The 14,325-nt window shown below is 60.8% G+C and overlaps 2 protein-coding genes across 11 annotated transcripts in view; one reads left to right on the top strand and one right to left on the bottom strand.

Moving 5' to 3' along the window:
* The window catches only part of ZFPM1 (zinc finger protein, FOG family member 1), a 34,032-nt gene extending 24,465 nt beyond the window's left edge, over nucleotides 1–9,567 (top strand). The window contains exons 2-8 of one of the 6 annotated variants that reach the window (XM_054079047.1): nucleotides 1,935–2,068; nucleotides 4,344–4,476; nucleotides 5,346–5,558; nucleotides 5,678–5,902; nucleotides 6,210–6,305; nucleotides 6,452–6,601; nucleotides 6,763–9,567. In XM_054079047.1, coding sequence (XP_053935022.1) covers nucleotides 1,935–2,068; nucleotides 4,344–4,476; nucleotides 5,346–5,558; nucleotides 5,678–5,902; nucleotides 6,210–6,305; nucleotides 6,452–6,601; nucleotides 6,763–8,981 — 3,170 coding nt within the window. In that variant the 3' untranslated portion in view covers nucleotides 8,982–9,567. The remainder of the gene's footprint in view (nucleotides 1–1,934; nucleotides 2,069–4,343; nucleotides 4,477–5,345; nucleotides 5,559–5,677; nucleotides 5,903–6,209; nucleotides 6,306–6,451; nucleotides 6,602–6,762) is intronic. The other 5 variants (XM_054079053.1, XM_054079048.1, XM_054079050.1 and 2 more) reach the window with 5 other exon arrangements.
* A 1,172-nt stretch (nucleotides 9,568–10,739) lies between these two features.
* CIDEC (cell death inducing DFFA like effector c) lies at nucleotides 10,740–13,003 on the bottom strand. Of its 5 annotated transcripts, none has more exons than XM_054078863.1 (6): nucleotides 12,785–12,792; nucleotides 12,127–12,202; nucleotides 11,817–11,958; nucleotides 11,570–11,719; nucleotides 11,243–11,427; nucleotides 10,740–11,116 (listed from the first exon to the last, which is right to left on the bottom strand). In XM_054078863.1, exons 2-6 carry the CDS (start codon nucleotides 12,174–12,176, stop codon nucleotides 10,930–10,932), a joined length of 714 nt encoding a protein of 237 aa, XP_053934838.1. In that variant the 5' UTR covers nucleotides 12,177–12,202; nucleotides 12,785–12,792; the 3' UTR covers nucleotides 10,740–10,929. The 5 variants fall into 5 exon arrangements, with proteins under 5 accessions (XP_053934838.1, XP_053934835.1, XP_053934836.1 ...); XM_054078860.1 differs by lacking the exon at nucleotides 12,785–12,792 and adding an exon at nucleotides 12,977–13,003 and having other exon boundaries at nucleotides 10,741–11,116; nucleotides 12,127–12,199; XM_054078861.1 differs by lacking the exon at nucleotides 12,785–12,792 and adding an exon at nucleotides 12,977–12,990 and having other exon boundaries at nucleotides 10,741–11,116.
* Between the last annotated feature and the right edge of the window lie 1,322 nt (nucleotides 13,004–14,325).

Genomic DNA, 14,325 nt, shown 5'->3' with positions numbered 1-14,325 from the left:
TTTCTGGCTGTATCAATGTGGGTGCAGCCAGGTATCGCAAGAGCTCTGGCAGCATCGCCAGGGGGGCGCAGCAATGCCCATCCCGATGGAGAACCACTTGGCACCGCTGGCCAGGGCTCACCACAACCCTATTTTTGGGGTGATGCTGGCAGATCAGGCCACTGGCCTGTGCCGTGGCCATCGGATGCTGGCGGGGAGTGGTGCTGGCTCTGGCAACACTATTTTTGTCCCCCTGTCTGGAACGGTTTTCTCTTTATCAGCGCCTGCGTGTTTTCTCTGCTGGGGATTGATACACAGAAGATGAAGTGCTCTGACATGGGAAGTGTCAGGCGAACGTTCTTATCTTGGAGACATGGTCTCCTGACCCAAACGCTGCTGATTACCAGTGAGACGGGGGGATGGGGGGGAAAAAGGAGGGCACAGCACTGGGAGGTGGCAGTTGGTCTCTATTCCCAAAAAGCAGCCAGGTTATATGGAGTGGCAAAGCCAGAGAGGAGCCACCACCATTGGGGCTCTCCTGGGAATCTGAGGGTTTGCTGTTCCCTCCCTAGAGCTTTGTGAAAACCAGTGGCCTGAGGATGCTTGGGCCTCAGTGAAGGGGTTAAAGGGAGCCCAGCACTCCTGCAGCACATCAGGAGTCCGCCAGGAACTGGGTCTTGGAAATTGGGAGCAGCACTGAGGTGCTGCGAGCAGGAGGTGCCACAGGAAGGGGAAGGCAAGCAGCCCTGCCTGGACCCTTGGAGGCAAAGCAGCTGCAGACAGAGCACATCTCTCCATCTGCTGGCCCATGTTGGGAGGCTGTGGAACAGAGAGTTGCATGTTCCTGAGCTCTGGGTGACACCAAAGGCCTTGGGGACCTTTGATGCCTTCACAGACCTTGTCTCCAGCCCATCTCCTGGCTGGCTGCAGGTTTTGCCAAGGGGCCCTGGCTGCACCCCTGGGTCAGTCTTTGAACCACATCTCCTGTGACACACGGCTTCCTCAGTGGCTGGAGGGGACCTGTGGGTCACAGTGGGACCTGGGCGATCGTGGGCACCACCAACCTCTGCTCACCACCCAGTGCTTCCAGTCACTCACCTTAACTCACCCCAGCACCGAGAGGATCCAGATGTCAGCCCAGCGAGTAAACACATCAGATTTCAATCTCGACAACCATGGGATCACTTTATCCTCGCTGTGTTCCCAGCTCTGAAAGCAATTTTGCCTTCAGATGAACAAAGCTTCCTCCCCACCCAGGGAACCTGGGCACCAGCTGTGTCTGCTGTGGTGCCCTCAAAGGACAGGGCTCCAGGCACATGGCTTTAGGAAGGTTGTTTTCCATGGCATGGTTTTGGGGTCACTCTACTTCTGCTCCAGAACACCCTAGGATGCCAGCAGCCTTCCCAGCCACATACGGGTATCCTGGGTGCCCTGCCTTGCTGGTGGCCAGGTGTTTGGCTCACTGTCTTCATGGAGCATCTTGCTTTTCAGGGTGCAGCATCCGGCCGCTTCTACTGCCTGGCAAGGGATAGCCACTGTACATCCATCTGCATATTGGTTACCTGCCATCTTATCTGCACTCCGAAAGACAAAGGCACAGTTAAAACATTTTAGAGCAGCCTTCATAGCGTATTAACATGTTATCTAACCCATTAAACCAGAGGCTTATCAGATAATCAAAGCCATTAAGCCCTGAAGCTGCTGCGACTTTGGGTTCAGGGATGGGAAATGCTCCTTCCACTGCGCCGCCGTGCCTTGCCCGGACCCCCGTGCCGTGCTCAGACTCCCCACCCCAGTGAGCAGCCGGATCCCACTGACCCACCACAGACATGCAGCTGCAGGGCACCCACCAGCAGCTCTCGGCTTCCAGTGGGTGCCCACATCCCTGGGGAGCTGGGGCTGTCAGAGGTCCAGCTGGAGAGCATTGCGCTGATGCCGTGCCTGTCTCTCTGCAGATGAGCTGGATCTGGCTGTGCAGGAGGGCGAGAGGCAGGTGCGAACCCGCAAGAGCCTCCCGAAGGGTTTCTCCTGGGGACCTTTCCAGGGCAGCATCCACAGTGAGCCGACATCGCCGGGACACAGTGAAACGGTAAGGAGCACCGCTGCGGGCTGCCAGGGATGGTGGCAGGGAAAGTCCTGAGGAAACGAGTTGTTTGGGAAGAGGAATTGGTTCAGAAGGGATTTTTGCCAACCTGAGCTCCTGGGAATCTCCTGATTTGAGTGCCCAGAAGGTTTCCCTGCAACGTGCTGCCCACTACCCTGAGATCAGAGCATCCACACAGGCAGGAGGGTGGGATGCTGGCTGTCCCCACATGTTTCCTCCTGCACATGGCTGCAAGCTGCTTGGTGGCACATCTGTCCTTGCAGAGGAGATAGGATCTGGGTTTCCCACCCCAAGTTTACTCCCAGGAGGTTCTAGTTGTGCCTGAAAAGTGCCAGGGCTCTGCAGCCCATGGTGAGGGGGCAGGAGAGGAGGCACTGCAGGCCCGTGGCTGCCAGTGGCAAGAGGATGCCATTGGCCACACACTGCACCAGGGGGTGTGTGTGCATGGGTGTGCACATAGGGGGCAAGTGGGAGGTGTGTGCACACATGAGGGTGTTGTAGGTGCTGGATCCTCGAATCCAAGCCACATCCTTCTCTGCATCCGCCCCCAGAGCTGCAAGTGGGCAGCTCCAGCCCAGGGTCTTTGAGGCCGGAGAATCTCGCCTGTGCTCCATCCCCACCTCCTCCTCCTCTCTCCCTTGCTCTTTTTCTCTTTTTTTTTTTTTTTTTTTTTTAGCTCAAGCTCGTTTATCTTTACCGAATTAAATCCTTGATTAACCCTTATCTGCCCAGTTTGGCTCCCTATCTCCTGGTTGGCGCCGTGTGTCCAGACACCCAGTACAGGATGATTGATTTCTTAAAGATATGCGCAGCTTTTTTCTGATACTTCATTTATTGTCTAAATATTTTTGCTCCCATTTCAGCAGCTCCCTTATCGAGCCCGGCTGATGATTCCCAGCCCTGCTCTCCTCCACCACTCGCCTCCCTCCCTATCTCTGCTCGGGGAAGTGAGGAAGGAATCGCAGCCCCATCCCTGATATGGGCTGTCGCCCTTGGGTCGCTTCATCTTTGTTGCTGGTGGAAGGGGGGGATACAGGGGATCTCCCCCAAATCCTGCCCAGTTCTGGTTTTTGTCTCCGTGTGGGAGATGATCCCATCCTGAGGTTTTAGTGCAAACTGGGTACACTGGATGGCTTTGAGTGGCATGGAGCATCCTGAGTGCCCATCGCTGTGCTGATGAAAGAAAAGGAGAAGGAGGAAGAGGAGACCAGAAGGAGGGGAAAGAGGAGGATGCTACTTGCCCCCTCAGCTGGTTCCCATGGGGTTCCCCTAAACCAGCTTTGCTCAGGAGGGTGTGCAAACCCACTGGCAGCACCAGCCCAGGGGTGCCAAGTAGAAACCTGTGTGCCAGCTTGCCCTGTGAATGTCCCCCTTTGCTCCATCCCTGCCCCACGTCCCCCTCCACTGCCCAGCCCCAGGGTGATGCCCATAGCAAGGGTGAAGGGCCGCCCCTCAATAACGCCACCCGGGCGGATGTGGAGCAGATAGGGTTTCTGATGGTTATCAGGCTGGTGCAGAGCAGAGACACTGACCTCTTTGTTCCAGAGAGAACAAGGAAAGGCTCGACGCAGGGGCTGGGGCCACCGACAGGAGACGAGGCGGGTGTCCTGGGCTGCTGGGAGCGCCCTTGAGGTGCTGGGAACACCCTGGGGTGCTGCAGGTTGCCTAGATACCATAGAGGCCTCAGTCAGGGGCTTTCCACAGGTCCTCCCGTGCACAATCTTCAAAAGCTCCACAGAGACCCGCCTCTCCCTGCTTTCTGCGACATGGGACATGGAGGAGCCACCATGGTCCTCAAGGGAGCTCAGCCAGCACCCATCCCATGCAGGGAGGTCCCTAAGCCCCCAGCCCCATTTCCTGCTCGCTCTTTGCAGGGGCAGGTGGGTTCTCGCAGCAGCAGGCGCTGCATGTGCACCCACAGGGCATGCACACGCTTGTGTGAGTGCCTGCACGCGCGTGCGCATGGGGTTTATCACGCTGCTGGCACTTGGCTCCTGGCAGTGATAAGGCCTCAACTGGCTGCGACTGTCAGACTGAGTTGGAGGGTTTAGAAATATTGGGACGAATAATTAGATTTCATATCGTTACCGCAGCAGCCATTGGAGGATCAGGCAGATTAATTCCCCCCCCCCACTACTTTCTGCTCATTAATATTTATTAGAGATGCAGGAAGGCAGAGCCAGGCACCGGCTGAGCAGGGAGCACCATGACCCCTCACTGCTAGCCCCCCGCGCTGACCCCAGCCCCTTGTGGGGAGCAGTGCTCACGCTGCTCTCCCTGCCCTCAGCAGAGCCCACCCGTGACGCTGGTGCTGGAGGATGAGAGCTGCTGGCTGTCCCAGCTGCCCCTCGTGCCTGGAGAGCCCGACGCCAACGCTGTGATCTACAGGAAGGGTTGGTACCGGTGCCACGCGTCCCTATGCCCACGGAGGGGTCCAGAGGGGGACCAGTTGTGGCCACCTTGGCGCTGGGGTGAGGGAAGGGGTGCTGCCACACAAGGGTGGGTCCCTGTCCCCATCCATCCCAGCACCAGCCGTGTCCCCAGCCCACTGGCAGTGCCTGCCCACCCCATCTAGTGCCCGTGGTCCCCCACAAATCTTCTGTGACCACCACTGGCCCTCTCTGGGGCTGGTCCCAGCCTTCCCTGGATAGTGGGATGTGTGAGGAGGGTAGCAGCGTTCAGGGGCTGGTGCAAATATTGCTGCAAGCGTTGGTTCAAGCATTACGGCATGCAGGTGGGGCAAGACCAGTGCAAACATTGGTGTAAGACCCAGTGTAAGCATTGGTGTAAGACTCAGTGCAAGCATTACTGCAAGCATCTGTGCAGTGTTAGTGTAAGATTCAGCAGAAACACCAGTGCGAGCATTACCGCACACAATGGTGTAAAACAGTGCAAGCATTGCTGCATGCATGGGTGCGGGTGTTGGTGCAAGCACTGGGGCATGGCTCAGCACAAGCATTGGTGCAAGCATTACTGCATGCATGAGTGTAAGACTCGGTGCAAAGCCTCAATGCAAGCATTACTGCAAGCATGGGGGGAAGCACTGGGGCAAGCCCGAGGCTACGGGTAGACAGGGCTGTGCCAGGCAGTGCTCAGGCGTGGGCAGACATCGCCATCTCCAGGCAGGCTGGAGCTCAGCCAAGGCTGGGAAGAAGCATGGGACTAGGGCAAGGGGGTGGGCAGAGCCATGCAGGCAGCAGCACAGCAGCAGGACAGGGGTCTGGGGGACTCTGTGCTGACCTCTGTCCCCATGTCCCTCCAGATGACAACCTGTGGTGCCGGACGACACGTGCCCTGCGGGAGGACGAGGCCGTGTGCGCCTTTGTGGTGGCAGAGCCACCAGCCATCCCCAACCACCAAGTGGTGAAAGCGGAGCCCGGCGACTCGCCGTACCCTGCTGCGCTGCATTCAGACATCCAGCTGCTGCCGCAGCAAGCGGGCATGGCTGCCATCCTGGCCACCGCCGTGGTTAACAGTGAGTCCCCAGAGATGGAGAGCGTAGTGGGTGGGATACAGTGCAGGCCGTGGGTCTGAGACCGTGCCAGCGGTCCCCAGCCCATCACGCAACTGATGTATGTCCCTCTTACTTCACAGAGGATGTCTTCCCATGCAAGGACTGTGGGATCTGGTACCGGAGTGAGCGCAACCTGCAAGCCCATCTGATGTACTACTGCGCCAGCCGGCAGAGCGCTGGCTCGCCTGCCCTGGAGGAGAAGCCCAAGGAGACCTACCCCAACGAGCGCGTCTGCCCCTTCCCTCAGTGCAAGAAGAGCTGCCCCAGTGCCAGCTCCCTGGAGATCCACATGCGGAGCCACAGCGGTACGGCACGGCATGCTGCTGCAGCCTGGGGACACCAAGGCGCATGAAAGGACCTGGGTGGAGGGGCAGAGAGGCTGCAGGGCTGCACAATGGTGACCAGTTAGATGAGGTTCTCCCCGAGTTTGGTTACTGGTTTGGGGCCACTTGCTTGTAGGTCTTCCCACCCCAGTCCTGTAAAGACAAAGTGAGCATCCTGCTTCCTGCAGCTGGTGCCCTCCTGGCCAGCATGGCTCCATGGGGTGTCCCTGTGGTCCCTGTCCCCACTTCCCTTGGCACTGAGTCATCCACGTATCCGTCCATCCTGCAGGAGAGCGGCCGTTCGTCTGTCTGATCTGCCTGTCTGCCTTCACCACAAAAGCCAACTGTGAGCGTCACCTGAAGGTGCACACAGACACTCTGAATGGTGAGTGAGCACTGCTCAGCATCTCTGTGAGGACAGTCCTGTCCCTTCCAGAACAGCCTGGGGATGGAGACCCACTCCCCACAGGTCTCCCCCTGCCCCTCTGGGCATTGTCCTGCCCACTCAGCCCTGTCTTGTGTTCCCCACAGGCATCTGCCACAGCTGTGGCTTCATCTCCACCACGAGGGACATCCTCTACAGCCACCTGGTCACCAACCACATGATCTGCCAGCCAGGCTCCAAGGGAGAAGTGTACTCGCCAGGGCCAACCCTGCCTACTGCCAAACCCCTCACTCCTGGTGGGTACAGGGAAACACATGCTAGCACCCCACGCAGAGTCTAGTGTTGCCACCAAGGGCTGCATCCCCAGACAGCTCTGGCCACCAGGAGGGAGGCAGGGGATGGGGTTGAGCGTCCGTGTTTCAGGGATGTCAGGTAACACCAGTGCCTCTCTCGACAGGGTTGAGCCAGACGAACAACGCACCCCTGCGGAAGTGCAGCCTGCCCACGTTCCTGCCCGAAGGACTGCCGGCACTGCCGCAGCACATGGTGCTGCACGGCCCCCTGCCCGCCCCACTGCCCAGCCCTGACACTGCAGCCCCCCCAGCACCACCTGCCTCTCCCTCCAATGCCAGGGCCGGCAAGCTCTCACCACCCACCCAGCCACAGAACGGGGAAGGTCCATCATCGTCATCATCATCCTCCTCCTCATCCTCCTCCTCCAGCGAGGCCATCCGCATCAAGGAGGAGCCTGCTGGCAGCCCAGCAAGTGAGGCAGAGGTGCTTAAAAGCAGTGGCCCTGCAGAAGGGGGTGGCAGCCCCGATGCCTCCTCCCGAACCTCATCCCCCCGCAGCCTGCCCTCAGCAAAGGTCAAGTCGGAGCTCGCCAGCCCCACGCCGGGCTCCAGCCCCGTGCCCAGCGAGCCGGGGATGGGCACAGCTGGTGGCACTGTCTTCCTACCCCAGTATGTGTTTGGCCACGAAGCTGCAGTGGTGCCACAGGCATCGGAGATCCTGGCGAAGATGTCAGAGCTGGTGCACAGCCGGCTGAAGCAGGGCCACGGCAGCACAGTGCCGCCCGCCATCTATGCTGGTGCACCGGTGCCCAAGGGTGCCACCTGCTTCGAGTGCGAGATCACCTTCAACAACATCAACAACTACTACGTGCACAAGCGCCTTTACTGCTCCAGCCGGCACCTCGTCGAGGATAGTCCTCCTGGGGCACGCAAGCTCAAAGCTCCCCCTGGGGCACCCAAGGGTCCCCAGGCCCCAGGGACACTGCTGTCCCCCTCAGCGGGTGATGGGCAGGGGACGCTGGTGGGGGACGGGGATGCCAGCCGGGATGCCACACCGCCAGCCGCCCCACCAGAGGTGAAAACAGAGGAGGTGGGTGGCAAAGCGGGGTCCCCCGAGGCAGAGGGGCGGTCGGGGCGGTGCAGCGAGGACAGCCAGAGCCCCAGCAGCTCAGTGGGGGACGAGGGGGATGAGGACCCCAGCAGGACGCTGTGTGAGGCGTGCAACATCCGCTTCAGCCGCCACGAGACCTACGTGGTGCACAAGCGTTTCTACTGTGCCTCGCGCCATGACCCTCCCCTCCGCCGCCCAAATGCCCCCAAAGTCCCCTACGTGCCGCAACCTCTCCGCACCCGCAAACGCCGCAAGCTCTATGAGATCCACGGGGCTGCTCATCGCCCCACCGAACCGCCGCCAGCCCCCGAGCCTCCACCAGCCCCCGATCCCCCAGGAGCTGCTCCCTCGCCCCGTTCCAGCCCAGATGCCGACGGTCCCATCGACCTGAGCAAGAAGCCGCGGCGGCAGGGCGATGCGACACCGGCACCACTGCTGCAGTTGGCTGACTACCATGAATGCACCGCCTGCCGCATCAGCTTCAACAGCCTCGACAGCTACCTGGCCCACAAGAAGTACCAGTGCCCAGCCACCCCGCTGCAGCCCCGCACCCTCGAGCAGCTCCAGAAGATGAAGGGGGCCATGCCCACTCCCCTCAAGGGCCGGCGCAGCCCCAGCAGCCCCGGTGAGGGGGACCCCGAAGGTGTGCGGGTGAGGGCGGCTCCTGCAGCAAGCCCCAGCATCCCCTACCCTGGTGTGTCTGGGGCGGACTCGCTGCAGCGTCACCCCAAGGGTCCTCTGCCACCCCTGGGGATGAAGGGACCTCTCTCTGCCTGTCCCTACTGTCCCCTGAACGGGGCTGTCAAGGGCGACCTCCTTGAGCACTTCCGTAACGCCCACGGGCTCTTCGTGGCTAAGCCAGCGGCAGCTGGGCAGGGACTCCCTGATGCCAGTGCCGGCAGGACACCCGAGCCCCCACTGCCCGCGGCGTCACCCCCTCGCCCACCTGCCCCCCACCTCCGCCAGGACAGCTTTAACAGCAAGGAGGGTCGGGATGGCAGCGGCAGCCCCCGGCCCCCCGCCTCACCCCAGCCTCCTGCTTCACCCAGAGCCCCTGAGGGACTGCGAGAAGCTGCCCGCAAGCCCCCCACGCCCCCCACCTACACAGACAGGGGAGTGCAGACACCTCCGGCAAAGGCTGTGCCCGGCCCTGTGCCAAACGGCAACCACAGGTACTGTCGCCTCTGCAACATCAAGTTCAGCAGCCTCTCCACCTTCATCGCCCACAAGAAGTATTACTGCTCCTCTCACGCTGCCGAACATGTCAAGTAAAGCCCCACCGCTGCCTCACCACCATTGCTGGGGGCAGCTGCAGGGGCTGGGAGACCGGGAACCCATGGCCAGCACCCCCCTTGCAGGGGTCAGGGTGATGAAGGACCCGCAGGAGGCTCTGCCAGGGCGACATCAGCATCCCCTCAGTGTCCCCAAGCTTCACCCGAGGTTGGGGGTCCCGTGCATCCCAGGCTGAGGACCCCGTGCGAGAAAGCACAAGTGTGATGGGGGGGACACCTGCCCTTGCCCCTGGTGTGTGTGGAGCCCCTGCTGTATCCACGGCCAATGCTGCAGGGAAACTGAGACAGAGGGCGGGTGCACGGCTCTGCCCAAGCCAGGGGGCTGCGTGGGGGTCTCTTCCCCAAGGCAGACACTACAGGGACAGGGAGGGGGCTCAGCACAGCTGGGCTTGGCCCTAGGCACCCTAGGAAGAGTGTGGGTGCCCCCTGCTGCGGAGCGGACTCTGCAGAGAGACAGCACTGAAGGTGAGGATGAAGCTACCCTGGGAACCGTGTGTATAAGTGTGTACAGAAATAAATATGTCTAATAAAGCTGGGCTGCCACCTGCATGCGGGTGGGAGACACTGCAGGGCTGGTATGGCCACCATCGCCCGGTGGAGTTGGGGGCGTTGGGATGGGGAATCATAGAATCCCTAGGTTGGAAAAGACCTTTGAGATCATCGAGTCCATGGGGACATGGGGTCTGTATAGCCATGGTGTGGCAGGAACAGCCTGCAGCAACAGGGCAGAGCTCGCTGTCCCCGCGCTGTCCCTGGCACCTTTTGCTGACACCCACGTAACCCTGGGTGTCTCATCTGTGCTATGAGGTGATGTAGCCACCAGGCCCTGGGCGGGCCTACAGGCTTGTTAATTATCAGCTAATTAATTATCAGGCTAATTAAGCCCCCACAGCCACAGGTGGGCTGTGCTGCCAGGAGCTCAGCTCCAACCTCTGCCGTTTTGGCTGCTCCCACACTGGAGTCCCAGAGAACTGTGGTGGGGTCCCAGGTGAGTGTGGCTCAGGTCCCTTGTCCTCTGCAATGCAGAGAGGACCTCTTAAATACCCCCAAAGCCTGTCTCCCCGTCCCCAGCTCTCCCCAGCACAGTGCAGGTGAGCAGGGTGGTCATTCTCTCCCTCCCAGCTTGCCCACCCTGGCAGGGCTTTTGCTTCAGGGACTTGGTCTGCGTTCCCTCAAGCTACCAGCAACCAGTTTCACCCCAGGCTCTGTTTTGTTTCCCAGTCTGGTATCCCTGGAGCTGTGGGGCGGTTGCAGCCCCCCTGGGGCAGGGCTGGGGCAGCAGCAGCCTGCAGGGTTGTGCAAGATGGGGCTACCAAGGGGGGGGTGCCCATCCTGTTGTGGGTGCCAATAGCAGAGTCAGCAGCATGAGCAGCAGGACCACCAGCAGCACCGGACATTTTATCCCTTTAAATGGAACAAGGACAGGTTTGGGGCCAGCTGCCACAGGGTTTGAGGTGAAGGGGCCCCTCTGCACCATCCCCTCCTTGGGCATTGCATGCACTGTCATGAGGAGGACTTGTCTCTGTGCCAGGGACTGGGGACCAAGCCCTGTGCACCAGACAGGTTGCTGGGGTGACAGGGAGGAGGATGAAGGCAGCAGCTCCCTCGGGGAGCGGTTGCAATAGGTCCTGTCCTTGCACAGTCTTGCACCACCACTCAGCACAGCCCCAGCGTGCCAAGCAGGGCAAGCAGCTGAACCCCTCCAACCCCCTTCACCCAGCAGAAAGGAGATGAGACAGCTGGAATCACAGCTTTACTTAAATAAATATATTTACAGAGCAATAGAGAAGAGTTGGCTGCATGCAGCCAGGGGAGTGCAAGGAGAGGCTGTGCCACACACCATGGCAGCCCCCCAGGCATTGACCTAGCAGCGCGCTGGGACCCCCAGGGATGGGGGGTGGCAGAGAAGTGGACAGGGCATTCAGCCCTCAAAGCAGCATCTTCCTGCAGGGTAGGGGTGGGAGGCTGCGGGGCAGGAGGTTCTGCACCACAGGGCTGCCCTCTGCCTCCTTCGGCTCCTCCGTAGCATCCAGAAGCTGTTGCATGTAGCAGGAGGTGCCAAGCAGGACGTGGCCAGTGGCCTGCATGGTGAAGAGTGTCCAACGCAGGGCTTCCCTGGGCAGGGAGAAAGGTGGTGAGTATCCCTTCTTGCACCCCACAGAGGGTTTGGGCAGTGGGGCCACTTCCCCACTGAAGCATCCCCACTCCTGGGGCCATCTCCAGCGCTCCCCCAGGACTCACTTCATCAGCCGCTTGGCGCCGTAGCAGCGCAGGTCATAGGACATGCTGTAAGTGCCATAGAGGGTGGCTTTGATATTGAGGCAGCCCAGGTCCCGTGGGTTGGTCTTGTAAAGGTCGAAGGTGACACAGGCGACGTCGATCCTCCGAGGGGGCTTGTGTGACAGGCTCAGCTGGTAGCCAGATGTCTAGGGGTAAGTGGGACTGGGGTTACCCACCCTTCTAGTCCCAGCATCCCTGGTACCTTTCAGCCCAGCATCATCTCATCGCTGATCCCCGGGTGGGATGCAAATGGGACAAAACAAACTCCTTCCCCAGGGGTCCACTCACCTTGGAGGCAGACCAGGTCTGCCCCTTGCTCAGGGCCATCAGCACCGTGCCCTCTTCCAGCGTCCGGAAGAAAGCCTCCGTCTCCACCGCGGTGCCATCTTCATCCAGCACCAGTGAGACAGGACCCAAGGCAAGCAGGGCACTCTCAGCCTGCAATGATGCTGGGGGTGAGCGGGGCTGGGGGGTGGCCAGCCCATCACCCACCCGGGTGGGCAGACAGTCCCCCCACAGGCAGCCCTCCACTCACCTGGTGGAGCAGCTCCGTGAGGTTCTGGGCCATGACACCTTTGCGCAGGCTGCGGTCCCAGTTGCACACACGGTAGGGTCGTGGCCGTGGGGCTGGGCTTGACAGCAGCTGCTGGGTCATGGAGGCACTTGCAGAAACACATCTGAGGAGAGATGGAGGGATCGGGATGTCCTGACACCCATCACCATCCCTGGGCAGTACCAGCCCTCTAAGTCTCAGTGGGGAGCCGCATGTCTACTGAGGGGACTGAGAGGTGCCAAAGCAAGGAGAGCTCCGATGTTCCCCACCCCAGGGACACCTCAGCACTTACTTGGAGACGGGAGCAGCCAGGCGGAGGCTCAGGGACTTGGCATAATCCATCTTTGCAAGGAGCTCAGTCCAGCCTGCTGAGGAGGAAGGATTCAGCCCTGGGCAGAGTGTTGTCTCCAGCTCCTCTCCACTCTGGGAGACCCTTTCCCACATCACCTCCTGTGCTCGGCTCAAGTACAGTGGTGAGCCAGCATCCCGGCACGGCTGCCTTTACACAGGGGCTGTGGCTGCCCTTTGGCCGGGGCCAGGCTGGTGGCAGCCGCCTGGGCAGAGTCTGTCTGCCAGCAGGGCTCTTGCGCAAAGCAGCACGTGGGGCACTGAGTCAGTGCTGGAGCAAAGGTGAGACACAGGCACAGGGCTGCACCCTCGCTCCAGCCCCTCAGGGGAGCAATGAGGGCTTTGGGGAGTTACGGGCACCCATCTTGGTTCCCCCGACCCTGTTGCTGCAGGAACACCTCCAGCCAGGAACATACTGGGGAGTAGAGCCATCGCCATCCTCATTGCCATCCCCTCATCTCCAGCAGACACCAACACCTTTGCACCCACTGCCATCCTCATTGCTGTCCCCTCACCTCCAGCAGACATCAGTACCTTTGCACCCATACCCATACCTCCAGCAGATATCAACGCCTCTGCACCCATCCCCATCATCCCCTCACCTCCAGCAGACACCAGCGCCTCTACTACCATCCCCATCACCCCCTTGCTTCCAGCAGACACCAGCGCCTCTGCGCCCATCCCCATCATCCCATTGCCTCCAGCAGACACCAGCGCCTCTGCGCCCATCCCCATCATCCCATTGCCTCCAGCAGACACCAGTGCCTCTGCACCCATCCCCATCACCCCCTCACCTCCAGCAGACACCCACAGCTCTGCAATAACTCACTCCCATCCACCCCATTTCACCTTATATACCTGTCACAGCCTCTGCCCACCCAGCCCCGCCCCTCCTGCCTAAGCCAATCCCCTCCTGGGGATGGTGGCACAGGGGGGGTGGCCAGTGCAGAGGGCAATGCCTGGACTGATGTCGTGGGAGGATGAAGGAGCATCCCCAGGGATGGCTCGAGGGAGCATCCTCCAGCCCAGACCCCCCAGCATCCCACAGGCTGTCCAAACGCTTCTCCTCAGTCCCCCCTCCCAGTGCCCCCAATAAGCAGCCTCTGTGTGTCCCCAGTAAGCCCTTTCCCAATGCCCCCTACAAGCAGCCTCCCAGTACCCCCAGTGAGTCCCCTGCCAGTGCTCCCACTAAGCCCCCTTGCAGCGTCCTCAGTGAACCCACTCCCAGTGGCCCCAGTAAGCAGCTTCACAACGCCCCATTAAGCCCTCTCCCAGCGCCCCCAGTAGGCAGCCTCCAGGGAATTTTGCACCTCTGGGAAATCGCCCCTGTACCTCCCGGTGCCGATTTTGGCCCCAGGTTGGGAAGCTGGGAAGGACGAGGGTCCCGTGGGGCTGTTGCAGCAGTCGAGGCAAGGGGCACGGCATTTGGTGCCCCGGGGTTGCCAAAGCGCAGCCGGAGCCCAGTTGACCAGAGGGGAAAGACCAGACAGGGCTCCCGGCTGAGCTGTCATGGGAGGACTTGGGGTGCTGCTGGCCTGGGACCCCGAGGCTCGGGACTGCTGTGAGCTACACTGAGCCAGGGCCCAGGTCAGCTGGGCCATAGAGGTGCTGAGCACCCCCAGGGAGTGGGGCCGCATCCTGAGCTGGGCAAGGAGCCGCAGGCATCCGCATCCTGCGGGAACTACTGGAGGAAGAGCTGCTAGAAAGCTGCCTGGAGGAGAAGGACCTGGGGGTGTTGGTTGACAGCGACTGACCAGGAGCCAGCGTGTGCCCAGGTGGCCAAGAAGGCCAATGGCGTCCTGGCTGGTATCAGAAACGGTGTGACCAGCAGGGCCAGGGAGGTGATTCTCCCTCTGTACTCGGCACTGGTGGGGCCGCACCTCGAATCCCGCGTTCAGTTCTGGCCCCTCACTATAAGAAGGATGTTGAGGCTCTGGAGCGGGTCCAGAGAAGAGCAACGAAGCCGGGGAAGGGGCTGGAGAACAAGAGGAGCAGCTGAGGGACCTGGGGCTGCTTAGCCTGGAGAAGAGGAAGGTGAGGGGAGACCTTATTGCTCTCTACAACTGCCTGAAAGGAGAATGTAGAGCTGAGCTCTTCTCCCAAGTGACAGGGACAGGACAAGAGGGAATGGCCTCGAGCGGCG

This window comes from Cuculus canorus, chromosome 13 (genome assembly GCF_017976375.1).
Source record: "Cuculus canorus isolate bCucCan1 chromosome 13, bCucCan1.pri, whole genome shotgun sequence".
Lineage (NCBI taxonomy): Eukaryota > Metazoa > Chordata > Aves > Cuculiformes > Cuculidae > Cuculus > Cuculus canorus.
The sequence above is the reverse complement of the archived record's forward strand: the minus strand, read 5'-3'. Positions and strand labels throughout refer to the sequence as shown.